The sequence below is a fragment of the Peromyscus eremicus genome, chromosome 16_21 (assembly GCF_949786415.1).
Source record: "Peromyscus eremicus chromosome 16_21, PerEre_H2_v1, whole genome shotgun sequence".
Classification (NCBI taxonomy): Eukaryota; Metazoa; Chordata; class Mammalia; order Rodentia; family Cricetidae; genus Peromyscus; species Peromyscus eremicus.
The window spans coordinates 3,399,743-3,426,074 of record NC_081432.1 but is presented as its reverse complement, the minus strand read 5'-3'; the positions used below and the strand labels follow the sequence as shown (position 1 = coordinate 3,426,074).

General features: G+C 53.1%; 3 protein-coding genes across 10 annotated transcripts; 1 reads left to right on the top strand and 2 right to left on the bottom strand.

Moving 5' to 3' along the window:
* The first annotated feature begins 1,057 nt into the window (after nucleotides 1–1,057).
* On the top strand, nucleotides 1,058–2,636 carry Cuta (cutA divalent cation tolerance homolog). Of its 3 annotated transcripts, none has more exons than XM_059282433.1 (6): nucleotides 1,058–1,163; nucleotides 1,531–1,742; nucleotides 1,874–1,933; nucleotides 2,042–2,087; nucleotides 2,187–2,236; nucleotides 2,448–2,636. In XM_059282433.1, exons 2-6 carry the CDS (start codon nucleotides 1,558–1,560, stop codon nucleotides 2,578–2,580), a joined length of 474 nt encoding a protein of 157 aa, XP_059138416.1. In that variant the 5' UTR covers nucleotides 1,058–1,163; nucleotides 1,531–1,557; the 3' UTR covers nucleotides 2,581–2,636. The 3 variants fall into 3 exon arrangements, 2 of the variants coding, with proteins under 2 accessions (XP_059138416.1, XP_059138415.1); XM_059282432.1 differs by having other exon boundaries at nucleotides 1,083–1,301; XR_009383571.1 differs by having other exon boundaries at nucleotides 1,078–1,301; nucleotides 2,010–2,236; nucleotides 2,448–2,521.
* Nucleotides 2,637–2,739: 103 nt separating this feature from the next.
* On the bottom strand, nucleotides 2,740–7,572 carry Phf1 (PHD finger protein 1). Of its 3 annotated transcripts, none has more exons than XM_059282406.1 (15): nucleotides 7,131–7,572; nucleotides 6,305–6,479; nucleotides 6,133–6,214; nucleotides 5,954–6,049; nucleotides 5,476–5,576; nucleotides 5,235–5,383; nucleotides 4,990–5,085; nucleotides 4,781–4,849; nucleotides 4,548–4,671; nucleotides 4,399–4,466; nucleotides 4,200–4,304; nucleotides 3,893–4,079; nucleotides 3,707–3,801; nucleotides 3,464–3,544; nucleotides 2,740–3,352 (listed from the first exon to the last, which is right to left on the bottom strand). In XM_059282406.1, the coding sequence occupies exons 2-15, from the start codon at nucleotides 6,461–6,463 to the stop codon at nucleotides 3,064–3,066; spliced, it is 1,701 nt and encodes a 566-aa protein (XP_059138389.1). In that variant the 5' UTR covers nucleotides 6,464–6,479; nucleotides 7,131–7,572; the 3' UTR covers nucleotides 2,740–3,063. The 3 variants fall into 3 exon arrangements, with proteins under 3 accessions (XP_059138389.1, XP_059138388.1, XP_059138390.1); XM_059282405.1 differs by having other exon boundaries at nucleotides 7,417–7,572; XM_059282407.1 differs by having other exon boundaries at nucleotides 3,464–3,541; nucleotides 7,417–7,572.
* A 771-nt stretch (nucleotides 7,573–8,343) lies between these two features.
* Kifc1 (kinesin family member C1) lies at nucleotides 8,344–25,342 on the bottom strand. 4 transcript variants are annotated; one of them, XM_059282411.1, is made up of 11 exons: nucleotides 25,170–25,342; nucleotides 19,448–19,585; nucleotides 19,267–19,366; nucleotides 18,589–18,642; nucleotides 17,989–18,039; nucleotides 17,413–17,810; nucleotides 16,131–16,910; nucleotides 15,129–15,419; nucleotides 14,955–15,028; nucleotides 14,754–14,829; nucleotides 8,344–8,553 (listed from the first exon to the last, which is right to left on the bottom strand). In XM_059282411.1, exons 1-11 carry the CDS (start codon nucleotides 25,185–25,187, stop codon nucleotides 8,509–8,511), a joined length of 2,025 nt encoding a protein of 674 aa, XP_059138394.1. In that variant the 5' UTR covers nucleotides 25,188–25,342; the 3' UTR covers nucleotides 8,344–8,508. The 4 variants fall into 4 exon arrangements, with proteins under 4 accessions (XP_059138394.1, XP_059138391.1, XP_059138393.1 ...); XM_059282412.1 differs by lacking the exon at nucleotides 14,955–15,028 and having other exon boundaries at nucleotides 8,519–8,553; nucleotides 25,170–25,300; XM_059282408.1 differs by lacking the exons at nucleotides 19,267–19,366; nucleotides 19,448–19,585; nucleotides 25,170–25,342 and having other exon boundaries at nucleotides 17,985–18,039; nucleotides 18,589–18,630.
* Nucleotides 25,343–26,332: the final 990 nt, after the last annotated feature.

Genomic DNA, 26,332 nt, shown 5'->3' with positions numbered 1-26,332 from the left:
AGACCTTAGTCGGGGATCACTGGACTCCATTCCCAGAAGCAACTCGAAATGTAACTCAGACCCTATAAAGATCCCAAATATTGGAACCCCCCCGACCCCCCCCCCCAAGGATCTGTGAGACAGAGACCGCCCCCAACTCATGAGGGAAATGAAGAGCCTGAACTTCATTCAGCCTGGGGAACCCCAGCCACCCACGCCGGGGACCCCAGACCCTGGAGGAAGGAGTAGTGTTTGGGTGGCAGAGCCTTTCCCCTGCTGTCTCCTCCCTCTTCGCTGACCTCTCCCCGGCCCCTCTTCATTTTTGGGTCACTGGGTGTGTTTGGGCCCCAGGGAGGTTATGTAGGGCAGGTCCTGGTTCCTTGGGGGAATGGATGAAGGCCAGGAGACCCAAGACTGAGAGGTGGGCCGGTCCTGGAGAGAAGAGTCAGCCGGGGAGAAGGCACAGGGCCATCACCCCGAACCCGCAACTCCCATTGCTCCTTTCCTCTCCTGTGCCAGCCTGGCCTGAGCTTTGGGTGTTCGGTACCGCCCATCGCTCGCTAGCCCATTACAGGTGTCACCTAGTCCTCTGAGAGGGTATCCCTCACCAGCCGTGGCCGTGCCAGGGCTGAGCCTGCCTGATCACCGCCCCCTACCCTGGGGCAGCTGGCTCCGCAGCTCGGTGCCAACGCGCGGGCCGCGGGGGCGCCGTCCCCACCCACGACTGCCTGCCCAGGCCCTCCCACCACGGCTGGCCTCTCAGTGCGGGGAGGAGGGGGGACTGTTACTAGGCACATTCCGGGGCTCAGGACGACTCCCCAGCCCCAGCCTGACGCAGCGAGGGCGCCCGTGGCCAGGTCCCGCGTCCGTCACGTGGCCCGCGAGGCTGGCCGGCGATTGGCCGCGGCCCGCGGCTCCTGAGGCGGCGCCGCGTGAGAGGACGAGGGCTGTCACGTGACGGCGGGCCGCCGCAGCGGCCGTCCCCAGCCAGCGACGGGCCGGGGCTTCACGGAAATGGGCGGGCCGCTTCCGCGCACGTCCTCGGCCCCGGCTGCCGATTGGCCAGCGGGCCCCCCGCCCCGCCCCCTCGGGAGGCGAGGCGATCGGGCCACTGGCGGGCCGGGATTGGCCCGATCTGGAGACTCTGGGACAGCCCGCGCTCCCGTCACGTGGCTGCCGCCCAGGTAAGAGGAGGCTGCTCCTCTGGGGCTCCCGGTCCTTCCCCGGTCCGTGAAGCGCGCGGCCGCGGATCCCATCCCTCCTCCACCAGCTTGGGCTGCATGAGCTGGGGGCGGGCCCCCGTCGTCCTGCTCGGCGGAGGGGTGAGTCTGGCCCCGCCCCTTCCGGTCTCCAAGTTTCACCGGGCTTCGGTACCCCGAACCGCCTAGGAGGGGCCAGGCGAGGTGTTCCAAGTTTAAGTTGCAGGGGCATTTTCCTCCCTGGTGCAGAAAAGGCAGGGCCGAGGCTTGGTGTCCGCCCCAGCGAGGGCGCCCCGGGGTGCAGGCTCCTAGGGCGGCCGTGGGGAAGCTGAATCCGCCCCCCTGCTCTCAGGCCACGCTGCTCCTGTCGTTCCTTTGGATGCCCGCGCTGCTGCCGGTGGCCTCCCGCCTTCTGTTGCTACCCCGAGCCTTGCTGTCCATGGCTTCTGGAAGCCCTCCCCTGCCCTCTCCGGCCTCGGCCTCGGGCTCCGGCTACGTTCCAGGATCGGTTTCTGCAGCCTTTGTCACTTGTCCCAACGAAAAAGTCGCCAAGGAGATCGCCAGGTGGGGACCTCGGCGAGATGACCGACAGGGGAGAGTTGGGGCTGGGAAGGGCGCTGCCTTTGCAGGTCTCTGGGCTACCGGCACAACCCCTGGCCGGTCGCGCTCTGAACGTGCCCTCGATTCACCCCCAGGGCCGTGGTAGAGAAGCGCCTAGCCGCCTGCGTCAACCTCATCCCGCAGATCACTTCCATGTGAGTCCTCAGTTAGAAACTTAATTTCACGGGAGGGGCTGAGAGCTTTTTCTGGGGGAAATCTTTCTTCCCCAAGACTTTGTTCCCTTCTTTCTCTGACCTCTTCAGCTATGAATGGAAAGGAAAGATCGAGGAAGACAGTGAGGTGTTGATGGTGAGAAAATACCCCTCTTGTCTGGCTCCTTGGGCAGCTCTGGCCCTCATCTGACCTCAGTTCTTCCCCGTGGTTCAACTGTCTCTCTTTGCCCTTTAGATGATTAAAACCCAAAGCTCCCTGGTCCCTGCTCTGACAGAGTTCGTTCGGTAAGAACTTTAAGGTATTCTTTTTGTGGCGGGACTGGGGAATGAACCAGGGCCTTGAGCATTTCATCAAGCACTGAGTGATATCCCCAGCTCACTAAAAGAGCTCTGAGGTGGACACTGTGGGGTGGACCTTGCTGGGGAGCCCAGGACTGGTGTCTGAGGGGGTGTGCCTTTGGGTGACTGAATAACCCCTGCCCTATGACTTCTGCAGATCTGTGCACCCTTACGAAGTTGCTGAGGTGATTGCATTGCCTGTGGAGCAGGGGAATCCCCCATACCTGCATTGGGTGCGCCAGGTCACAGAATCCATTTCAGATTCTGGCACAGCCCCCTCCTCTGCTTAAGGCCCTCTGGTCTCCAGGTGATGATGTCTGAGCCCCCAATAAATCCTCTTCTGTTCTCTCTGCCTTTTCCCTTGTAACACAGATGTGGTTGGGGAAGATCAAAAGTTCCTCTGGTCCTTGTATTCTGTCCATCTTTCAGAATGACTCATGTCTACTAGGTTTGTTTATTTCTCTTTATTACAGTCATACAGAGTCTGGAATCCTGGACCACCGCCACCCCCATCTCTATACCCAGGGGTTAAATAGTTTTAAAAAATATTTTAAAAGCTGTAACAAAATAACATCAAAGGAAATGGGAAGGATGAGGGGTCAGGAGTCATGAAGAGGCAGAGAAGAGGACCTCTTCCCCACCCCCCGGATTCCAGCCTGGGCGCAGGGAGAACTACTCCCAGCTCTCCAGGTACATCCCAGCTGTAGGTGAGGTCAGAGGTCAGGGCATGAAAGTGCCAGTGTGTGAACGGGGAGGTGAGCAGAAGAGGGCTGTCAGAAGATGCCACCTCCTCCCCACTCAACTAGGTACTGCACAGAGCCATCGGGCCGCACTCTTCGAGCCAGGACCCTGACAGGGTCCCCACAGGATAGGTAGCCAACCCCACCTCGGACTCCTCCCCCAGTCCCCGGAGACAAACTATGGCACAGGGAAGAAGGGGGTACTGAATGTCTGGAAAGGCCTGGGATAGGGGCTGGGGCTGGGGCTGATGAGGCAGTCGTTGAGTGGGAAGAACTTTTAGGGATGTCTGTGGGGAAGCCAATGTGAAGTTCCAGGGGTGACCTGGAAGAGAGAAGACAGCAGTGAGATCAGACAGGCCAGATGTGGGCAGCTTTAGAGAAACTAAGGAGCCACAGAAGGAAAGGAAGAGCTGATGTTAACAGGGGTGCTCACCTGTCCGGGGGTTCACCGTCCCCAGAGGTCCCCGCAGTGCTGGCACAAGGGTGGAAGGAAGCGAACATCCGGATGGGGCTGCTGGGGGGGAGGCAAGTCAGGGCCTGGAGGGAAGCCTGTCTCCCCCACTCTACTGCACTGCGCTCCCAGAACACTGCGGGGCGGGGAGGGGGGGGATCGAGAAGTGACGGGGAAGAGGGAAAAGTACTGCAACTAACGGGCTCGTCTGGATCAGGCACCGACCTGGGCAGACAGCGGGCATCTGTGGGCCGGAAGTTGTAGCCGCTGCTGCCCTGATAGCTCTGGTTAGGGCTGGGGGGTGGTGGAGACACTGAGGCCTGTAAGAAAGGTCGGGAGCTGTGAGATGACCCTTGACCCTTTCCCCCACCCTACCAGTTTGCCCCACGGTGCCCCCGCCCGCCCCTGTACCTGCAAGGCCCTCTGCAGACGGGCCCGCTCCCTCTGCTCCCGGGACCCATGCCGACTGCGCACTGCCGTGGGTGGTCCCAGCTCCTCCACTTTCCCCTTCTGCCTCCTCAGGGCGTCTGGCTCCGACCTCCGTCGTTTCCCCAGGGGACGTGAGACCCCTCCCCCAGGGCCCTGCCCTGAAGGGAAGCTGTAAGAGGCCTCCTTATCCCCCCAGCCCCCTCCCAGGCACCCCAAGACCCCCCATTTCTGTATATGTACCCTCCAAACCTATCCTTGAGAATTTCCCCATCCCCCCTGGACCAGTGACCTGGTGGGGGCTCCATCTCCAGTGAGAGGCTCCACAGGAGGAGGGGTCCGAGCATGGAGACCAAAAAGACATTTCCTCTTTTTAATCTCCCTCCCTGAAATGAAGCTAGGACAAGGAGAGAGTCAACATGTCAGTGCTGTAGGGAAGTCCCCTCATCCCGACCCCACACCATCCCTGAACCTCCCTTTTTCTGACTCACCGGTCCTTGTGGCTGTTAAGAGCAGAAAGGAGCTTGGAAGAACGTTCTCCCTTGGGGGTGTCTGAAAGCTGAAGGAAGAGGTAAATGGGTCAGGGAGCAGTCATTCCTCTCCATGTCCCACCCCAGTTTCCAAACTTTAGAACCCTTACCTCCCCGAGAAGCAGACTGTCCCAATTCTCAGAGGTGAAGGGGAGGATCTCTCGGTCAAAATCAAAGTATTTCTTCTTACAGCAAACACTGAGATGGTAGAGAACAAGATGGGCCACATCCACCCTGGAGAAGCATGAAGTTATTATGAGCAGCAGCATTATCAAAGTCAGGAGTCATCAGGGTAAAATATCAGGGAATAGAAAGGAGTCATTGAGAGCACAATGCATCTCACCAGCGAAGCTGTAACCTTCGGACCTTCTCGGGGCCACCCCGGCACACACAGCATTCAAATTCATAGAATCTGTATATGAGTAAGGCAGAGGACACACCTCATTCAGCCCTAACGGAGAGCAAGTGGTAGAGCACTAACACGTGGGGAGGAGAGCTGGGCAGAGCACAGCAGGAAGGCATCCCAGCTCCGGGAGTCTCCACTGGTCTCACCTGTCCCCGTAGAGGAGGGGCTTGCTCAGACACTGGGTACAGGCCTCATGGAACCACTGAAGGCAGGTCCGGCACTGCAGCATTTTCAGATTCCACCTCAAGGGGAAGACAGCCTTCTCGAAACCACCCAAGACCCTCATCCACCCCCTCACCACAGGGCTCCCCTCACCCTGCCTTTCCCTTGTTCCTGAGCTCTACCACCTCAACACCCACCCCCTCACCTCAGGGCTCCCCTCATCACTCACTCCCCAGGGCCTCCACAGTAACAGTAGCTCTGCTGTCGGTTGCTCAAGTGTCCAGCATCCCAATCCAGCCCCTTTAGTCCATATGGCAGAGAGAGTTTCATGCCCAGCATGGCCCGGGCATAGGGACCCTTCTTCAGTGCGCCTCCCCTCTGCAGAGGAACAGGTGGAACCCTCAGAGACAGGAGAGGAGATGATCATGGGAGGCTCCCACAGCAAGGGGCAGAGAAGTGAGTGCCTTTACCTTGGTGGCCATCGCAAAGACGCACTGGCGGCAGACCCAGGATGTGCCCTCTCCTTCTCCAGGGGCTGGGGCTCTGGGAACGTGACAGTCCTGGTGATAAGCTGAATAAGCACACTGTTGAGAGTGGAGCACTGTGCATACACCTGCATTGGCGTGGCGCTGGACATGGCAGCCTTTCCTGCGCATTAAGTCCTGACCGGCCCTAGCGGGTGTATTATCCTGACTCTGCAAGTGAGTACACAGGCTTCTAGCAGTTGAGGGCCTTGCCCAGGGAAGCACGGTTAGGAAAGGATGTGTGTAAGCTACCTCAACCTTGCAGGGCTTATGTCACCTTCATCCTTTGGCTCCCTCTCCCTGTCCTAGAGATGAGGTGACAGGGTGAAGACTGGCCAGGAGACACAAAACCCATGCTACAAAGGCCAGTGGCAGTCCGGAAGACCCGGGGCAAACTGCACGGTTCAGTACCCTGTCCTCTCACCGTGGCGACACTTCTCACAGCTGACCAGCCGGTTCCCAGGGACCACAGTCTCAGAGCGACAGACACAACAGAGGAGCTCTTCCCCAGGGAGGGCAGCTGTGAGGGAACCAAGTGTCAGGAGGCTTACTTCAAGCCAATGTCTCCACCCCTCTAGCCTCTGCAGGTATGAAGGGTCTCACCCGGGCTGATGTCCTTCCATAAAACCAGAAACTGGGAGTCATCCTCAAACTGGACCAGACACACCTCCCGAGCACTGTCCACCTGGAATAGGTGAGGAGCAGAGGTTATGAAGTGGGGCCGGAATCAGGAGAGCGAGAACAAGGAGCTGCTGAGGGCCAGAGAGGCTCTCACCTTCTTGATGGTGCCCAAGTACAACAGCCCATCAGTCCACCTGGCCAGCACATCTTGGCCCTCCCAAAGTCGAGGTCTGGGGCCTGAGGTGGGAGCAGGGGAAGCTGGATCCCAAAGAGAGGGTGCACCCAAGCGGCTCAGCCGGGGGAGCTGCGCCATTGCATCCTGGGGGGGCCTAGTCAGAAACAGGATGGAAGAGTTTATGAATGTTAAGAAAGCTTTACTGCTGTTTCTTTTCTGCCGTGGATAAGGGACCAAGTACCTCCAACTCCAGGCTCTCAGTCCTTCAGACACCTAAGGAGGTGGGCCACCCTGGTCAGCTGCTTGACTCCACTCCTTTCTCTACTGTCTCCCCAGCCTAGTTCTCGAGCACCCCACCTCCCAGAGACCTCAAGGGAAAAGATGCTTGCAGAACCAAGGTTACCACTCCGTTTCACCTTTCCCAGCTGTTTTGAGTTGTCCTAACTGGGACGCTCTGCTGCCCAGGGATATTTTGGGAGCTTTTCTGGAAATGTTTCCCTGAGTAGAAACAGACGCCTCCTCAGACCTGTGTATCTCATTTAGAACCGCTATCCTGGTGCCAGGTTATGTTAGGTCACCCTCAAATTTGAGGCTCCTTGCCCTGGGATTAGGTAACTTCCCCGAGTGCCCCAGGAGGGGGGCGTGTCCCTGTCCAGGTCTCTACTCCCCTACACCACCAGTCTAAGGAGGGACTTGAGTCTTCTCAGCCCAGATCCTAAACCTGGACCAGAAGGCTCTCCTGCCTATTCCTGTGCACGACCCCTGGCTCCCTGCCCCCGCTCAGGGCCTCCCGCCTTCTCCTTACCGGTGACAGCTGGGGCAGCTGGGAGCTAGGCAGGGGCAGACCCAAGACACCTGGGTGAGCCCTCAGTGCGGGAGGAGTGCGTGTGGAAGCCGGGAGGCGTGCAGGAGGAGGCCGGGGGGGTCCCTGGGCCCAGCCCCTTCGTCCTGGCGGCTCTGGGGCGTATGACGCAGCAGCCAAAGCAGCGGCAGCGGCAGGAGGAGTCGGCAGAGGGAGGGAGGAGAGTGGTGGGTGGGGAGCATTGGGAGGAGGAGAAGCCGGAGGGGCGGGTAGGCAGCACCTCCCTCACCTCCGGCACGCCCGGAGGGCACTGCACGGTTGGGGGCGCGGCCGGTCGGGGAGGACGAGGAAATCCTTGTGGCCCCTCTTTAGGGTGGGAGGCTCGCTTGGAGAGCAGCAGGAAATAACCCTCTTGGCAGCCAGCCTGCAGGTCAGGGCTGGGCCCCGCCCCCGTGGCCACTCCAAGCTCCGCCTCCGCACGCGGCACCGCCCTCCCCCATTCACACTTCCTGTCGCCCCGCCCTTCTGCGCACGCGCGGCCCCGCCTGGGCGCAGCACCTGGGCAGCCAGCCACACCTCCCGCCGCGAGAACCCCGGCGGCTGCGCTCCTACGGAGCGGGGAAGGACGTCGGGGCTAGCAGCGAGGCGGTGACGTGCCCATGACCAACCAATGGGCAGCGGGCGGCAGGGACCGATAGTTCGAACCGGTGGGCAGGGAAAGGGAGAGAATGTGGAGTGCCCTGGCAACTCTCACATCAGACAAGAACATTCTGTCCCGGGCTGGGCCTGGGGCCAGGCAGTGGGCAGCTATGGGTACAACTCCCTGTGCTGAAGGATAGAGAAGCAGCATCAGGACAGCAAAGTATGCCTAGCCAAGCGAAAGCTAAGAGAGGAGAGCCTATAGCCCCACTCTGCAAAACACATGTCAGAATGGACACTTCTCCATGCTTACAGGTATTTGTTTACAATACATTCCTGTAGCAGCTACTAGTAATAAGACCTTTATTTAAGAGCTGTAACAAGGGCTGGAGAGATGGCTCAGTGGTTAAGAGCACTTACTGCTTTTGCAGAGGACCCAGGTTCTGCAGAACCCACTCACATCCAGGGCACCAGAAGCCCTCTTCTGAATTCAGGGAACACCAGACATATACATGGTGCACATGCATACACACCCAAGCAAAACAATTACACATAATAAAAAAATCTAAGAAAAATGTTTTAAGCCTACAACAAAATTTCTTTATTTGATAATTAGATACATAATGTTGTCCACTCAATAAAAGCATTTCTCAACCCCCACCCCCACCGAGAACATACACACCAAAACACACAGAGACACATGCACACTCGCTTGCACAGGAATCAGGCTGTGGCTCCATCTTCATTTCTTATTAGCCTGAGCAGTACCAATAACACACTGGTTCACCTGTGGACCAATAAGGTTATACAAGGTCAAAGTTTGCAGGGTAACTACAACAGTCTGCCCATTCTACCCCTAGCCCCAAGGCTGGAGCTGCCCTCTGAAAGGCTGAGAAAGGGCTATGAAAGCAGGTTCAGCCGGCTCCCTCTTGAGTTGTCTTGTGTCCACTAGGCCTGGAGGAAGTCAGAAGTCTAAAGAGATGAAGCCCTATCGTGCTGGCCAGTTTTTATGTCAACTTGACACAGGCTAGCTCTCATTTGAAAAGAGGAAGACTTAACTGAGAAGATGTCCCATCAGAATGGCTTCTGGGCAAGCCATTGGGCTTTTTCTTAATTAGTGACTGATGTAGGAGGACCCACAACCCTATTATGGGCGGTACCACCCCAGGCAGGTGGGTCCTGAGGTGTATAAGAAAGGCTAAGCAAGCCACAAGGAGCAAGCCAGTAAGCAGTACTCCCCTATGTCCTGCAGAGTTATTGGCCTGACTTCCCTGGATGATGGACTAGACCCTTTCAACTCCAAGTTGCTATTGGTCATGGTGTTTTATCATAGCAACAGAAAGCTAACTAACACACCTACACAAAGATCACAGGAGCAGAGGTCTCCATTTCCAGCAATACCCTGGACTGGACACCTCACCTTCCTACAAAAACCTAGCAAGACATTTAGTCCCTTTGAGAACTAGGGCTCCTGAGAAAATACATCACCATACAAGAAGAACTGGAAACAGAGACTACTGCGTACACATCAAAGGACACAAGAGGTTGGCATGCCCATTATGTACAAGGCCCTAGGCAGGTTCCATCTCCAGCACAGCCCAAAGATGTAGCCATGGGAGGATCAGAAAGACTAAGTGGGAAAGACTGATGTCAAATTTGTAAGCACCTGTGAAAACCTCCTCCTGATAACAGCTTATGGTTACATTTAGAGTTGCTTAGGATAGGAACTCAATACTGAAAACCATATTCAGTGTCTTGAGGCTGGAGAGATGATTCAGTATTTAAAAGCACTTGTTCTTACAAAGGACCTATGGGTTCAGTTGCTGGTACCTATATGGTGGCTTACAACCATCCATTAACTACAGTTCCAGGAAATCCAATGCCCTCTTCTAACCTCCTCTGATAACAAGTACAAAAGTGGTACACACCTGTGCATTCAGGCAAAACAGTCATTTACATAAAACAACCTTTTTTCTTGGTTTTTTTATTGTATGTTTGTTTGCTTTAAGATTTTTATTTTTTATTTTATGTGCATTTGTAGAGAGCCGTGCACGGCCGTGCCTCAAAGATGGCGCAGCGTCTGGCTTCTGCCTTCCCGATGGCAGGTGCTCCTTATTTGGCTAAGGCTAGGATCTGGCTTGCTTCTGCACACCTGGACCTAATCTGGCTTGCTTGCACATGTCTGACCCTAGCGGCATTGTTCACGTGGCACCACGGGGTTGATTTGCCCAGTGGCTATAAAGGGCGTGGGCTGGCTTTCGTGGGGGTGACTGTGAGAGTTAGAGAGGAGAGTGTGAGAGTGAGAGAGAGAGAGGGAAGAAGAAGAAAAAGACTATCCCCGGGGTCAGAAGATTGTTCAAGGTTCCTGAATAAACTGCTTAGAGAAGAGTCTGGCGTCGCGTCATCCTTGCTGGTCGAGGCGGACGCGACATGCATTGGTGATTTGTCCACATTCATGTCTGTGTGAGGGTGTTTGGTGCCCTGGAACTGGAGTTACAGACAGTTGTGAACTGCCATGTGGGTGCTAAGAACTGAACCAGGGTCCTCTGGAAGAGCAGCAAGTGTTCTTAACAGCTGAGCCATCTCTCCAGCCCCTTTTCTTGTTTTTTTGAGACCGTTTCTCTGTAGCCTGGCTATCCTGGAACTCACTCTGTAGACCAGGCTGGCCTCAAAACTCAGAGATCTACCTGTCTCTGCTCTCAAGTGCTAGGATTAAGGGCATGTGCCACCACACCCAGCTAAATCTTTAAAAATAAACAAACAAATAAATCCAGCATTTTTGGGACTGGAGAGCTGGCTCAGAGAGTAAGAGCACTGGCTGTATTCCGAAGGACCCTAGAATTACACAGAGCAGCTCACAGCTGTCGATAACTCCAGTCCCAGGGCATCCAACACACTCTTCTGGCCTCCCTAGGCACCAGGCACACACACAGTGCACAGACATAAAAGCACACAAAATACACACACACACAGAAAATCCTGTATCTACCTTTTCCTAAACAGACAACCAATATAGGTGTCCCTCTCGTTTCACTGTCCTTGACAAATTGAAGGTTTGTGGTAACCCTGCATTGAACAAATCTATTTGGTGCCATTTTTTTCAATAGTTCAGGTAATCACTACCACGTGTTAGCAATTAAGTATTTTTAAATTAAGGTCCACACCTTTAAAGCTTAACCAGCTACAGTATATTATAAATCTAATTCATGCACACCTCATGCCTCTGCTTTACTACAACATTCACAGAACTGAACCTACAACAGGATCTTTGAGGTATGCTTTTTCATGGTGAGGAAGAATTCTTAATAGAAGAGTCATGACTAACTAATGAAAACTAATTAGAAATCACCATTTTAAAGCCCTCTAACAAAATGATAAATCTAGATATGATTACTGTTTCTAACATTACTAGTTGAGCTGGGTGGTGGTGGTGGTGGTGGTGGTGGTGGTGGTGGTGGTGGCGGCGGCGGCGGCGGCGGCGGCGGCGGCGGCGGCCTTTAATCCCAGCACTTGGGAGGCAGAGGCAGGTGGATCTCTGAGTTTGAGGCCAGCCTGGTCTACAAAGGGAGTTCCAGAACAGGCACCAAAACTACACAGAGAAACCCTGTCTTGAAAAACCAAAAAAATCCACTAGTTGAAAATCAATGGGCCTAGTGTGGTGATACACAGCTCTAGTCTGAACACTTGACAGGCAGGCAGGAAGATGAGTTCAAGGCTACCTGATACTGTCTCAAAAAAAAACGAAGAGATGAGCCAGGCAGTGGTGGTACACACCTTTAATCCCAGCACTCGGGAGACAGAGGCAGGCGGATCTCTGTGAGTTCGAGGCCAGCCTGGTCAGCCAGGACAGCCAGGGCTGTTACACAGAGAAATCCCGTCTTGAAAAACCAAAAGAAAAAAGAAAAAAAGAGAGAGAGATGGCGGCAGTGGTGGCTTCGTGGTAGAGGGCCTTCCTAGCATGCATAAGGCTCTGCTTACATCTCTACCGCCACCAAAAAAGGAAAAAAAGTTAGCAAGCACATAATGAAGGTAGAACCCGACAGCAGAGCTTTCTGACGTAACACAGTATACCACTACTAAATAGGCCAAGAATCTGAACTAGAATTACAAATCTCATGACTGCCAAACAGCCAAACTCTGAGGGAAGAGTGAGCAACTGCCAGAGTCTGAATATGGTGCATTAACAGGACAAGACATTCTACTTCAAAACAATACCACCTAAGTGAGGAGAGGCCCCGTTACAGTGTCCAGTAATCAGGTATTCCAAACAGAACCTTCCTCCTACAAGTGAGATGGCTGCGCTTGAGAGCGTCCTAACTTGAACAAACCTAATGTATCAAAGACATTTCTGAGACAGCTGGCAGAAACTTAAGTGGACATTAGAAGCTCATGCCAGGCTTGGTGGCACATGCCTCTAATGCCAGCACTTAGGAGGTGGAGGCAGGTCAGCTCAAGATCAGCCCTGGCTACACAGTAAGCTCACAGCCAGTTTTACTGACAGGAAATGCTGACTTAACGCCCCTCCTGCCCACAGAGTGCTACATTAATATATAAGATGTTGTTCTGAGAACAGCAAAATAGCTCAGCCACCAAGGTTGCCTCCCACCAAACCTGATGACAGGGCAACCTGCTTAGAAGGAGAGAATCAAATCCCACAAGTTGCCCTCTGCCCTACATACACACATACACACACACATACACACACACACACACAGAGTTTTGTTTTGTTTTGTTTAATTTTAAGATTATTTTATGTGGGGCTGGAGAGATGGCTCAGCGGTTAAGAACATCTGGCTGCTCTTCCAGAGGTCCTGAGTTCAATTCCCAGCAACCACATGGTGGCTCACAACCATCTGTAATGAGATCTGGTGCCCTCTGCTGGTCTGCAGACATACATGCAGACAGAACACTGTATACATAATAAAATTAAATCTTAAAAAAAAAAAAAAAAAAAAGATTATTTTATGTGTAGGAGTGTTTTTCCTGCATCACATGCATGCCTGGTGCATGCAAACGGAACTAGAGTAAGGGATGGCTGTGAGCCAACACGTGAGTGCTGGGAACTGAATTCAGGTCCTCTCCAAGAACAGCAAGTGCTCTTAACCACTGAGTCATCTGTCCAACGTATAAATCACTTTAGAGCAGCCTTTTTTTTTGAGACTGGGTCCCTCTATATAGCCCTGCCTGTCCTGGAACTCACTATGTAAACCAGGCTGGCCTCAAACTCACAGAGATCCGCCTGTCTCTGCCTCCTGAGTACTAGGACAAAAGGTGTGCACCATCACATGTGGCTAAACCTGGTTATTATTTTTGAGAAATTAGGCTGGTCACACAGCTCAGAGAAGGTCATGCTTACTGTGATGAGGACCCGGTTCAAGCCTGAGCACCAGAATAAAGACAGGGGATAGAAAGGGGCTATCGACAGGCCAAGGAACTGACAGAAGAAACCACCTCACTTTCATTGACATTGCCAGACAGCAGAGTGCCGGTGCTGACATGGCTGGGCACTCTGCTTGGCAGAGGGAGGGCAGACCCAATCATGATCAGACCCCAAATAAAGTCAGAACTCAAAGGGCTCTACCCTCAGAAAAGGAGGAAGCCGGGGGGGGGAAATTACCCACCAAGGCAGACAGTAATGAAACTGAGACCTGCGCATCCCTAGGAGGGGTGAGAACTGGGCACTGTCTAGCTCCTGATGAGAGTTAGAGCTTGAATGCATATTTGGGATACTTTCAAAAATCTGTACATCTCCTTTATTCTGGCAATTCCATTTCAAGGAGCACTTCTCTAGACAGATGTAACTGAAAAATACACAAAATGTGCACAAGATCAGTCAATATGGCCTTATTTATAATCAGAACAAGGTGGAAACAATGCAAATTTGTCCAACAGTTGAAACTGAATAAATTTGGGTGGAATCCTACACAGACCTAAAAATAATGTGGCAATCCCAGTGCCTATGGGAGTAATCTTGGAGGCTGTTTTGAAGAGCAAAGTAAACAAGGGACAAAAGTCCATATACATATAGGATTAGAATCAGAACATGGACAAACCTTGTTCTTGCAATATAGTCCTGACTGTGTGGTCATTTCTTCTATAAATATTAATTCAAAAGCCAGCAGTTAAAGATGGAATCAATGGCCGGGCGGTGGTGGCACACGCCTTTAATCCCAGCACTCGGGAGGCAGAGCCAGGTGGATCTCTGTGAGTTCGAGGCCAGCCTGGGCTACCAAGTGAGTTCCAGGAAAGGTGCAAAGCTACACAGAGAAACCCTGTCTCGAAAAACCAAAAAAAAAAAAAAAAAAAAGATGGAATCAATGAATAGTACCCAAGATGCCTAACCAAGTTAATTCTTTTTGGATAGATATGCCCCAGCCTAGAAAACAAGAGTCATGATGGAGATGCCTATAAACAGCCAGGAGTCTTGACAGTATGGGCAGGTATGGTGGTTTAAATGAGAATGGCCCCATAGGCTCATAAATTTGAATACTCGTTCCTCAGTTTGTGGAACTGTTTAGGGAGGAGGAGGAGGAAGTGTAGCTTTTGGGGGGTGGGGGTGCTTTGAGATTTCAAAAGCTCATGCCATTCCCAGTCTCTATTCTCCGTCTCATGATGGGAGCTCAGCTGCTGCTCCAATCCTATGCCTACCTGCCTACTGCCATGTTCCTTTGCCATAAAGGTCATGGACTCTCTGGGCTGTGGTGGTGCACACTTTAATTCCAGCACTCGGGAAGCAGAGGTAGGCAGATCTCTGTGAGTTCGAGGCCAGCCTGGTCTACAGTGCGAGAGCCAGGAAAGGCACCAAAACTACAGAGAGAAACCCTGTCTCGAAAAAACAAAAAACAAAACAAACAACAACAACAAAAAAAGGTCTTGGACTCTAACCCTCTAAAACCATAAGCCCCCAATAAACTCTTCTATAAGTGCCTTGGTCACAGTGTTTTGTCACAAGAATAGGAGACTAAGACAGCAGGGTAGCAATTGTACCTTGGAAGCAAAACGTAGTGAATTGAGAGACTCGGAGACATTCTCTTCCAGAGGGGAAATGTTCACAAACATGAGCCTGTGGGAAGAAGGGTCCAAGCAGCATCAGCGGTCTGCCAAGGCTGCATACCTAGAGCTGTCTGCTCTCCCTGCTCATCTCCACTCATCCCTACAGCTCCTTCAGTCGCCCTCCCTTCCACTCACATCTTGGCACTGCCGCCCAGCGAGTTCTGCAGCAGGTAGGTAAGCTTGCTGTTTCGGTAAGGCACGTGGGACTCCTGAAGGGTAAGGGGCACAGGCAGTTAGGACAGGGCAGGATTCTCCACAGCTCATGCCAGCTGGCCCCCTTGTCTTACCTGCCCATGCATCCATTCCTACCTTATTGCTTAGGGCCATTATGACCAGTCCCAATGTAGACAGACTGCTGTTGATGGCCTGCGTTTCCCGAAGGCGATCACGCTCCCCAGGGCCCAGGGTTAAGCCAGGGTCTAGCCGCTCACTCCCAGCCAGGTCCACAAGGTTGAGGGGAGCACCACACTGCAAGCCCCGAGCAGCATGCTCTCCAGAAATCTGCAGCTGGAACACACTGTGACTGCGTGATGATCTCTCATTCTGGGCAGTACGGGCCACGGCCCGATTCTGGCGAGCCAGCTGGAGCAGAGCCTCCACCTGGGGATGGGTTAGCAAGGGTTAGAGGCCGTCAAAAGCTAGAACGTGCTGATGAAGTATGGCAATGAGTAAGTCCACCCCTGCCCTCTTGGAGCAAAACACAGACTAGCAAAAGGAGTATGTATACACATTTAGACAGAACAGCCTGGGTTGGGTCCTGTCACATAAGCCTATAATCCCAACCACTTGGGAGGGTGAAGAAGAATTCACAGTTCAAGGACTCCTTGAGATACAGAGGAAGTTCTGAGCAACTTGGTGAGGCCATGTCTCAAGATAAAAACAGACTAGGTGTGGTGGCTTAGGCCTATAATCCCCAGCACTCAGGAGGCTGAGACAGGAGGATTGCCTTGAATTCAAAGCCAGCCTGGGATATGGTGCAAGATTCTCAAAAGGAATAAAAGGACAACCCAAGTGGCCTCACTGCCTGAAGACCTCCAGAGAAGGAGCAATGGAGCAGCCCCCAAGAGCCCTGAGACAGGAACAGAAAAAGTAATGGGCAGGCTAGGGGGACCGAGGCCTGAGACGAACCTGGCAGGAGTCTAGTGACAGTCACCCTCAGATGCATCACTTCTCTCTACTCCTTGGCCTTGCAGCCTACCAGCTAAGTCTAGTGCAGTGCCAGCCGCCCTCACAGCCCATCCTTCGTCCTTCGGCATGCTTGTGTCTACACGACTCTGCCCACTCCTCCCCTCCGGCCCTACTGGTCCTCACCTCTTTCTCACAGGAAACAGGGACATAGCGTGCATTGGTGACAGTAAGCTCCTCACTCCCTGGACCTGCCCGACGAATCTCACACTCGCTCCCTTGCCCCTTCCGGGTCCCAGTGGCGAGCAGGTCTCGGACGGTCTCATTGTAGATTTCTACGTAACTTGCCACAAAACTGTATGTCCAGCCCTGGCCATTCATCTCCTGGGCCACAGAGAACAGATGCCGCAGGGCCCGAGGGATCAGCCCCTCCAACTGGGGGTCTCCCCCAGGCCCGCCCTCCATAGTGAAGGTCTTGCCGCTGCCTGTCTGTCCATAGGCAAAGATACACACAGGGTAGCCATCCAGTGCTGACTGGACAAGCATGGAGATCTCCTCAAATACTTCGTCCTGTTTGCTTCCTGGTGGGAATACCCGATCAAAGGAGAAATCATGGCGGGTAGTGGGTGCTGGTGCCCCAGTCAGGGTCGAACGCCGATCATCAGACCGTGAGAGGCTAAGGCGGGTTGGGGGATCAGAGGGTCCAGCAGGGCCATGGGGAAACAGGAGGAAGCCAGGGGATGGAGTGGGTTCCCCTGCAAGGACAGGGCGCACCCGGCAGAACACCCGGATGTTGCCCTTCAGCTCCTGCAACTGGTTGTGGAGCCGGCGGCGCTCCATCTCCAGCCCGTGCAGCCGGTCTCCCTGCTCGGCCAGTGAGGTCGCCTGGGCTGCAGTCCTCTGCCGCAGACACGCCAGCTCCGCTTCACTGCTTGACAGAGCTGCTTCTGAGGCCTGTAACCTCCTCTGCCCGGTGGAATGCAAACGGTAATTAGAGCAAGGATCGTGCCAAAAGGGGCAGGTCTCTAGCAGCACGGACTTCAGTCTGTGTAGAGGTAAGAAGGGCAGGTGGTGGTGGTGGCGCACTCCTTTAATCCCAGCACTCGGGAGGCAGACAGGCGGATCTCTGAGTTCAAGGCCAGCCTGGTCTACAGAGTTCCAGGACAGGCTCCACAAAAAAGAAAGAAAAGAAGGAAGCCTGGCTCTAGGATAGGAGTATGAAGGGAGTATCCAGGAAGATGCTATCCAGAGTGACAGTACTGCAGTGAACCAAGGGAAGGGTGGACGTGCATATCAAAAGTGCTAGAAGTGAGATCAAGTCAACTGAGAGCCAGGAGTGCCACCTAACTGGAAAGGCAGTGTCAGGAGTTGCTCGAGGACCCGGGTGCAGGGACACCCTTCTGAGCTCGAGGAGAGAAGTGAGGCCTCTGCCACGGAGGGAGGCGGCACTCTGAGGATCTGTCCTTACCTCTTGCTCCTCCAGCCGGGTGGCCAGTGCCTTCCGTTCCTCCTGCAATTCCAGCTGTCCTCTCTGAAGCTCCTGAATCAGCCTTTCCTTGGTACCCAGCCATTCCTCCAGCTCCAAGACCCGGACACACAGAGTGTCCAGTTTCTGCTGGCTCTGCTCGGCCTGGGTCCGTACACTGGCCAGCTCCCCTTTCAGGGTGTTCCGCTCTGTCCCCAGGGCCTCAGCCTGCTCCTGGGCCTCTCTGAGTTGCTCCTGAAGCCCCCGGTTCTCCTGGTCCAGCTTTTGCGTCTTCTCCCGATAGCGCTTCAGCTCTTCATTGATGTCGCACAACTGACCCTTCAAGTCCCAGGCAGGACGTTTACCAGGCCTCTTCCCTACCACCATAGGGGCAGTCGATGCTAACCCAGGACAGAAGAGGCACAGGTCAAGAGTCTCGGCTTGCTACCCTCAGGCCTCCATACCTCGTGCCACATCTGTCTCTCCTCTATAGACAGGAAGGCAGCAGATGTTTTCTGGGCACTCACCACCTCATCTTCCCCACCCCAGCCTCTCACCCAATGTTTATATGTCACCTACTGCCAGGCTTCTGGGCAGGAACAGCAGGAGCTGGCTTCTGGTTCTTCAGCACTAGAGAATTAGAGAGTTGTTGACACAGAATTATAGGTTGGACACCGTAGGACACACCTGTAATCCAGCACTTGGGAGGCCAAGGCTGGAGAATTGCCAGTTCAAGGCCAACCTGAGCTCTAGCCAGTCTCAAATGAAAAAAGAAAAACACAAGGCTGGGCTAGGGAGATGGCTGAGCAGTTAAGAGCACCTGCTGCTCTCACAGAGGACCCAGGTTTGGTTCCCATCATCCTTGTCAGGAGACTCTCAACTACCTGTAACTCTAGCTCCAGAGGATTCAATGCCTCCCTCTGTGCACATATATGCTCAGATATATATACATAACACATAAAGTAAAATAAAAAAATAATAAATCTTAAAACAAACCAACCAACCCAAGGGCTGTGATGTGACTTAGCGGTAGAGCACTTGTCTAACATGTGCAAGGCCCTGACTTAACCCCCAGCCCACCCTCCCCACAAAAAGACTTGTAGGACCAGAGCTCCCTCTGTCACTGTTCTCCCTACATGGACCCAAATCCCTGGTCAGCCCCAGCTTAAGTACCGTTACCTGGACCGACCGTAGTGCAGCCACGAAGTCCTGTCTTCTTAGGGCCTTTCTGAGCTGTCCAAGATGGAAGAGAGGAAGGAACATCACCCACTCTTAGGTAGCATGTACTGACACATACATATTTTAAAGGGTTAGAAAGAAGATAACTCTCCTTGTCCTTTGTCTGGCCAGCTCCTAATGGCCCTTCTAGGACCAGACACAACTCACTATGCCAGAACTCAGCAAGTGAAAAGAGCAAATGGGCAGAGCTGTGCACACAGTATGCGGCTACCTGTTCATGTCTGCTTTCACACCCATGTCTCCTCACTGTGTATACACAGCTACCCCTGGAAGAACTAGACCCGAAGAGAAGAGGTGGAAAGAAAGAATTTCACCTAACAATCTTTGTGCCTTTGAAATCCTGAACCAAGTGCAAAGTTATTATTGACTCAAAACAGATAAAATTTGAAAGAGAAAGAAAGAGTAAGAGCAGCACACTTCCCAGCCCTCGGTCCAGCCCGCCCGGGGAACCCACCTGCAGCCGGGCCCTGTGTCTGTGACACTGTACTGAGGACTGCTCCTCGGGGGCCCTCGGTCCAGCCCGCCCAGGAACCCACCTGCAGTCGGGCCCTGTGTCTGTGACACTGTACTGAGGAGTGCTCCTCTGGGGCCCTCGGTCCAGCCCGCCCGGGAACCCACCTGCAGCCGGGCCCTGTGTCTGTGACACTGTGCTGAGGACTGCTCCTCTGGGGCGGGATGTATCGATTTTGGTCACTGCACCCAGGCCTCGTGTCCGTTTCTGGGGAGAGATAAGGATGGGGTTCCATAGTGACCTGTCCTTGTTCTCCCCCCTGCCCCCTGCTCTCCAAACATATCTCACCTTTGCAGGCTCCAAGGCATCCTCCATCTGGTCAGGACCCCTCTTGAGCCTGGTTCCTGGAAGGGGCAGTCGGGAAGAGGCCTTGACCAGGGCTGTCTTCAGCTCGAAGTTCCTCTTCACTTCCAATAAAGGGGGCCTCTGTTAGAAAAAGAGGATCTTAAAATAAGACCAAGCCGGGCATGGTGGTATAAGCCTTTCATCTCAGTACCTGGGAGGCAGAGGCAGGCGGTTCTCTGAGTTCGAGGCCAGCCTAGTCTACAGCCAGGGCTAGGCAGAAAAACTCTATCTCAAAAAATAACAAAGACAGGCCCAAAAGCCCACAGACTCCCCTTTTTTGAGCTCCCCCCACCTTAATTTTCAATATTGACAATCAGCAAGCATTACTGAGTATCATTTGTGCCAAAAGTTGGCACTGTGTGCCAGATAAACAGCACAGAGAGATGGAGAGCATGACAGAGGAGTGGGGGCTACCTCTACGGAGAAGCTGGAGGGAAGCTGGACTACGGCTGACTTGTAGAGTTGAACTCGAGCAAACAGAACATGTTCCTGGAAGACAGACATTCTAACACACAGTACAGCTACGAAGCCAACAGGCCTTTCTAGTTAAAGCCAGGACCAACCAATAAAGGAGAGGGACCCTTGCTGGGAGGAGCAGGCTGTTCACAGAGTGCCATCTTAAATGCTTCATCTCTAGGTACCATGATTAACTAATTCTGCAAATGGGGGAAGGCAGACAGCATGAGGTCAATGCCTATCGGAGGTCATGTTTGCACCACTAGTGGAGGGCTGCCAAGAAGAGGTTGTCAGACCCCCTTAGACTGCTTTTGGCCACCATATGGATGCTAGGAATTGAACTCAGGTCCTCTGCGAGCCCAAGTGTGCTAAGCCATCTCGCCAGCCCCTTAGCTTGCTTTCTTATATAAAGCCCACCTGCCACATCAACATAAATCAAAACAATTCCCCAATTAAAGTTCCCTCTTCTCAAGTGACTTAATTTGTGTCAGGCTAACAATAAAAACTAAGCAGTGCGGGGCGGTGGTGGCTCACGCCTTTAATCCCAGCACTCAGGAGGTAGAGCCAGGTGGATCTCTGTGAGTTCGAGACCAGCCTGGTCTACAGAGTGGAGATCCAGGACAGGCTCCAAAACTACAGAGAAACCCTGACTCAAAAAAAAAAAAAAAAAAAAATTAAGCAGTATACAACAGGAGTTGGTTCGGGTCTTTTCCTTCGGCCATGCAGGTCCTGGGGATCCAATTCAGGTTGTCAAGCTTGGCAGCACGTGCCTAAACCTCTCACCAGCCCTTTACGGGACTTTTAGGTACAGTCTTGAGGATGAGTTGGTTTCATGAGCAAGGCGCAAGGACAAGCACCCCAGTAAAGAAGCAAAAAGGGGCACATACAATAACAGCAGAGTCCTCTTCAGACAACACACGGGATACACCAGAGGGGGAGAAGGCAGACAAGAGGGAGGAAACTGCTGGACACTCAAGGGGAGAGGCCCTCGGAGGATGTGAGCCATGCATGGCAACACACTGTAATCCCAGCACTCAGGCGACTCAGACAGCAGGACCACAAGTTTGAGGCTGGCCTGGCTGGACTATAAGCAAGATTTAAAAAAAACAACAAACAAAAAAAAAACCCGTGAGCATTTGATAATGAATACAGGTAGAAGAGAGCAGATGAGTAATGTCATATGCAGAGACTGCATTATTCATCCAGCAAGGGCTTGGTGAACATCTGCTTTGCAGCAGACATGGAACTTGGCCAAGAGTGATGAACACCAAGTCCTTGCCTTCTCAGAGCTTATTTTCTAGGGTAACTGCCAAACTGGAGTTCTGTAAATGAACTAAACCATAGAAAATGATCTACTTTCTCTAGAGTATAAACACCTCTTACCATGTTGAGTGCCTGGGACAGAATGTGATTCTCTAGATCTAGTGACTAGATGCAGAGGATGCCTCTGGGCACCAGGGCTGCACTCTCATGGAACCCAGTGAGAACTGTTACAGGAGCCTGAGCACTAAACACAAGTCCATCTGGGAGAAGCAGGTGAGTGTTCACAAAGCTGGCCGTGGCTTTCCTGAAGCCAGTGGTGGTATAATGAGGAACCGGCTGGGGGTGGGTGGGCAGGAGCTGAGGAAGTCTAAGCTGACTCCAGGGTGCCTACCACAGCTCCATTATCACAGCACAGGAGGAAGGTCTGATTTAGTTCCATTTTTTTTTTTTTTTAAACTATTGCTCCAGAGAGGGGGCTGGGTGTTGAGCAGAAACCTGAAGGCTATTAAGGGGAACTGAGTATATGTATTAGCCAGCCCACTGGCCAGAATCTGTAGTATGCCCCAAACCCCAGGGGCTTGTACACTGGCTGAGCCTGGGGAGTCAATCCAGCAACCGAGCCCCGCAGCCTGGACCCCAGCATTGTCTGTGCCCTCTCACCAACTGTACAAAAGTGTCTCACTCTGAGGACAGATCTGCTGATTTCAACACGTAAAGGAAGAATTTGGTGAGACTGTAACGAAGACTGGAGAGGGTTCTGACTACATAAGCACTGGCTGCCCCTGTGTCACTGGTAGAGCTGGGAACAACTACTAACTCACCTAGTAGTGAACTTAACCCAGGAGAAGAACTAAAACATTTAAGACACATACAGAGTCATCAAGATGGAGTCCTGCAAGAATGGGTTGTGATAAGACCAATTGTGGAACCTCCTTATACTTCCAGCTATCTGAGAGGGTAAGACAGAGTTCAAGCTCACGGCTGGCCTAGGCAACTTAGCATGACTGTGTTTAACCAAACTTGAAAAAAACAAAACAAGAGACTTGATTATAGCCTATGAGTAGAGCATGCAGCAAGAGCCGTTCAACCTCCAGCACAAAAATGAAGAAGGCTGCCAAGGTAGCTGAGGAAGTAAGGGCTGCCAAGAAGAGGTTGTCAGACCCCCTTAGACTGCTTTTGGCCACCATATGGATGCTAGGAATTGAACTCAGGTCCTCTGTGAGCCCAAGTGTAGAAGGCTGCCAAGGTAGCTGAGGAAGTAAGGGCACTTGCAGCCAAGCCTGATACCTAAGTTTGACACCCTGGACTCATGGCTCCAGAAAGTTGTCCTCTGACCTCTAGAAGTATGCCACAGCGCACACACATGCACACAAAGCAAATAAATAGCTTTGCTTGCATAGAACTTACAAGCTGACAATCCCACCACCACTTGCTTTGCATGGCAATGAACGTGGACATGGCCCACTACTTCTAGTCTGTCAGCTACTGCGCACCGTAAACGGTGTTCCCAACTGACTTTTTGTGCAAAGCTGTTAAAAGAAGCTGTCCTAGTCAGCAATCCTCAGCTACATAAAACCCCAGGTCAGCCTCAGCTACACGGATTAGGGGGTGGGGTGGGGTATCCCTGTAACTTGGAAAGTAACTACAGTGGTAGGTTTTCTTAGTTGGATCTCTTTCCCAATTCCTTAACTGCCACATACTTTGAATGTCTGAACATCTACAGCCATGTGCATCCCAGCTAAGCTATGACTGGGGTGGAACATGTCTATAGATGATAACGTTACCCCACAGTGATGCTAAAAAGATGATGCTAACATGGTTCTCATACTTTTTTCTACAAAGAAAGTGAACAACAACAACAACAAAGGCCAGGCATGGTGATCCCAACACTATGGAGGCAGAGGCAGGTGAATCTCTGTGAGTTTGAGGCCAGCCTGGTCTGTATAGCCAGTTCTAGACCAGCCAGAGTAACATGGTAATTTATTGCTGATTGATTGAAAAGCATTACCTTCTGTGTTTGCTTTTTGTCATCCGGTGACTTACTTATTGTGGACAACTCTAACCAGCATAAATGGTATTTCTCTCCCTTCTGTAACTGTAGACACAGAGATCAACTCTCAGAAGGACTTAACTTTGTAAGGAGACACATTCAACCCTTTCATCTCCAGAACATCCCAGATGGAGGCTGCTCCTGAGGCGACCCTCCGAGGGCCTCAGACCCACCTTGACCAGCTCCAGAACATCAGCTTTTCACTCTACTCAGTCCCTCCAATCAGTGTGCAACAGACACCACAGCTCATCCTTCCGATCAGTGTGCAACAGACACCACAGCTCAGTCCTTCCAATCAGTGTGCAACAGACACCACAGCTCAATCCTTCCAATCAGTGTGCAACAGACACCACAGCTCAATCCTTCCAATCAGTGTGCAACAGACACCACAGCTCCCTCTAACCTCAGAAACTCCTCTCTCCAGTGCTCTCTGGCACTGCACTGCTCTTCGTAGCGAAACTCAAAAATAGTTTCTCAACCTGTGGGCTGCAACCCCTTTGGGGTCAAACGACCCTTCACATGGGAGCAAACCAGACACCTTGCATATCAGATATTTTCATTATGATTCATAACAACAGCAGAGTTACAGTTATGAAGCAGCAATGAAATAATGTTATGGTCGGGTCACCACAACATGACAAACTGGTCACAGCGTTGGTAAGGCTGAGAACCACTGACATGGGCGTTCACTGCCTTCAGTTTATCTCCGCGACAAATTTCACTTCCACCATCCCCACAAAACTGCCATCCTCCAGCCGGGCAGCAGTGACCCACGCCTTTAACCTCAGCATTTGGGAGGCAGAGGCAGGCAGAGCTCTGGACCTGCCTGGTTTACAGAGGAGCTTCAGGACGGCAGGCCCACACAATCAGTTTTACATTCTGTTTCTTTCGGGTTTGTTTTCTTCGTTTGTTGAGACAGTGTATCCCTGGCCTGAAACTCAAAACCCTCGGCTCAGCCTCTGCGTGCTGACCTCAGGTCTTGCTGCTTTTGGTTCAGGGGATTATAGAATCAGGGGGTTCTTGGGTGCTTGCCAGCACTGTACCACCAAGCTCCTCCCCCCAAGGAGTCACCAAGCCTTAGTCAATGGCACTCCTCCTGGCTTCCCTCTTCCCCTTGGACTGGCTCGAACCCTTTCTCAGCAGTCCTTCACTGCCTTCCAATAGTCACAGATTTTATTTATTTCTGTCTCCCCAGTGACTATCAGCTCATTGGTGGCTGAGATTTGTCCCCTACCTCAGTACAACTGTGCAGGGCATAGAGAAGACGCTCTGCAAGTATTGCCTGAACAGATCTGAGTAAACTTGGACTATTTTAACTGTCACGGGGCACTACTCTCCTTTTTGGCTGTGAGTGTCCCCGAAAGTCTCTTCAAGTTGAACGGCTGACTGTGGGTCAATCTAAACTGAAATACTAGTGAACAAAGAACGCAGGCAGGTCTTTCCTGGCACTAGAGGTCAGAACATTAATGGCCACACATACACCTCAGGTGGTTGTGAGTGGGGCAGGGCACCCATAAACTAGTCAACCAGTCAGTCCCGTTAGGCAAAAGAAAGAGATGAGCGATTGCCCCATCTCCCCTTCCTCCATCCAGATCCCGCAGCAAGGAGAAGTCAACACAACGGGGCATCGGCAGGGATGTGCCCTGGGACAAGGGACAAAGCCCCTCCGAACCCTCGCTTCTCCCACAAGGCTGTCTCTAAGAACTGGGAAGCAGAAACGCGTCGGGGCCGCTTGAGAATTCGAAATGGGAAGTGCTGGGGACAGCTAAGTGACAGGGACGGTCGCGCCTCGCCGTCTGCCGCCTGCATGGCCCCGGCCGCCGGAGTGCAGCCGGGCATGCCCCCGACCTGTCCCCCAGGCTCGGGTCACCGGGCGGCCGTCCCCGCCGCACTCACCTGCGCCTGCATGTCCATTGCGGTCCTCACAAGACCGGATGCAAAGGAAGGGGACGGGGGGCCGGCGTCCCGGGACCTGCGTCCTCCACGGGCTCGCGCGACACAGCCCGAGCGCCAAAGGGGCCTGGCCACCTGCCACACCCGCCACTTTTGAATTTCAACCGCCGCGCTGCCGACTCACCGCTCCATCCGCAGAGGCCAATCCGCGCCGGCGACACGGCCGCGAGCCAATCACAGTGCCCGCCGCCTTCGGGGCCACGCCCTCTCGGCGGCAACTGTTTCCCGTCACCTCGGCGCCAGAGAACCAGACACTTGGAACCCACTTCCGGATCCGCTTTTTCCTCTTTTTTTTTTTTTTTTTTTTTCCCCCGCCCTCTCCCCCTCCTTTACGCGGAGCGCGCAGCACTTCCGCTCGGGCGGCGTCAGAAGTGCGCATGTGTGGAGGAGTCGGGCAGGGGCGGGCCCGCGTCTGCAGGCGCGCCGGGCGGCGCGGGCGCCACCTAGCGGAGCCTGCGGGAAAGGCACGCCTCCTCGCCAGCCCGCGCGGGGCCGAGAAGCGGGAGCCGGTCTGATGGCGCCAACCTGTCTCAGAGCAAAAAGTGGAGGTCTGGCCATACGGCAGCAGCGGTGACGTTCACCTCGCATGCTGAGGCCCTGAGTTCCATCGCCAGCGCGAGAGGGAATAAAAGCAGGGAGGGAGGGAGGAAAAAGCATGGGAAGACGAAAAATCAGAATACAAGACCCGTGCAGTGTGTTCTCAAATGTCCCGCGGCGTGGTCGTAAAAGTAGAGACCGGGCGGGCAGGATAACAAAATGGTCATCCCTGGAACCAGTGGGAGGGGAGAACTGACTCCGCAAAGTCTTCTCCGACCTCCACAAGTCTGCCCTTCCCGCACTCAATATTAAATACATACATATTTATTATATATTGTCTGTCTGTTCTGTTTTCTTCCAGACAGGGTTTCTCTGTGTACCCCTGGCCGGCCTCGAACTCACAGACGTCCGCCTGCTTTCCTAGTGCTGGGATTAAACCACCGCTAGGCTCAATAAACACATTTTTTAATTAAAAAAGACCAGAAGCCAGGTGGTGGTGGTGCACGCCTTTAATCTCAGCACTCAGAAGGCAGAGGCAGGCGGATCTCTGAGTTTGAGAGCAGCCTGGT

Coding starts and splice junctions, on each gene's coding strand:
- Cuta (XM_059282432.1), top strand. CDS start 1,260: ATGAGCTGGGGGCGGGCCCCCGTCGTCCTGCTCGGCGGAGGG. Junction 1,934..2,041: donor ATCCCGCAGATCACTTCCAT/GTGAGTCCTCAG, acceptor TGACCTCTTCAG/CTATGAATGGAAAGGAAAGA. Junction 2,088..2,186: donor AAGACAGTGAGGTGTTGATG/GTGAGAAAATAC, acceptor TTTGCCCTTTAG/ATGATTAAAACCCAAAGCTC.
- Phf1 (XM_059282406.1), bottom strand. CDS start 6,463: ATGGCGCAGCTCCCCCGGCTGAGCCGCTTGGGTGCACCCTCTCTTTGG. Junction 4,305..4,398: donor CTTAACAGCCACAAGGACCG/GTGAGTCAGAAA, acceptor TCCTTGTCCTAG/CTTCATTTCAGGGAGGGAGA. Junction 3,802..3,892: donor GTCTGCAGAGGGCCTTGCAG/GTACAGGGGCGG, acceptor CCTTTCTTACAG/GCCTCAGTGTCTCCACCACC.
- Kifc1 (XM_059282411.1), bottom strand. Junction 18,040..18,588: donor CTGCACTACGGTCGGTCCAG/GTAACGGTACTT, acceptor CTAATTCTCTAG/TGCTGAAGAACCAGAAGCCA. Junction 14,830..14,954: donor CTGGGCGGCAGTGCCAAGAT/GTGAGTGGAAGG, acceptor TTCTTCCCACAG/GCTCATGTTTGTGAACATTT.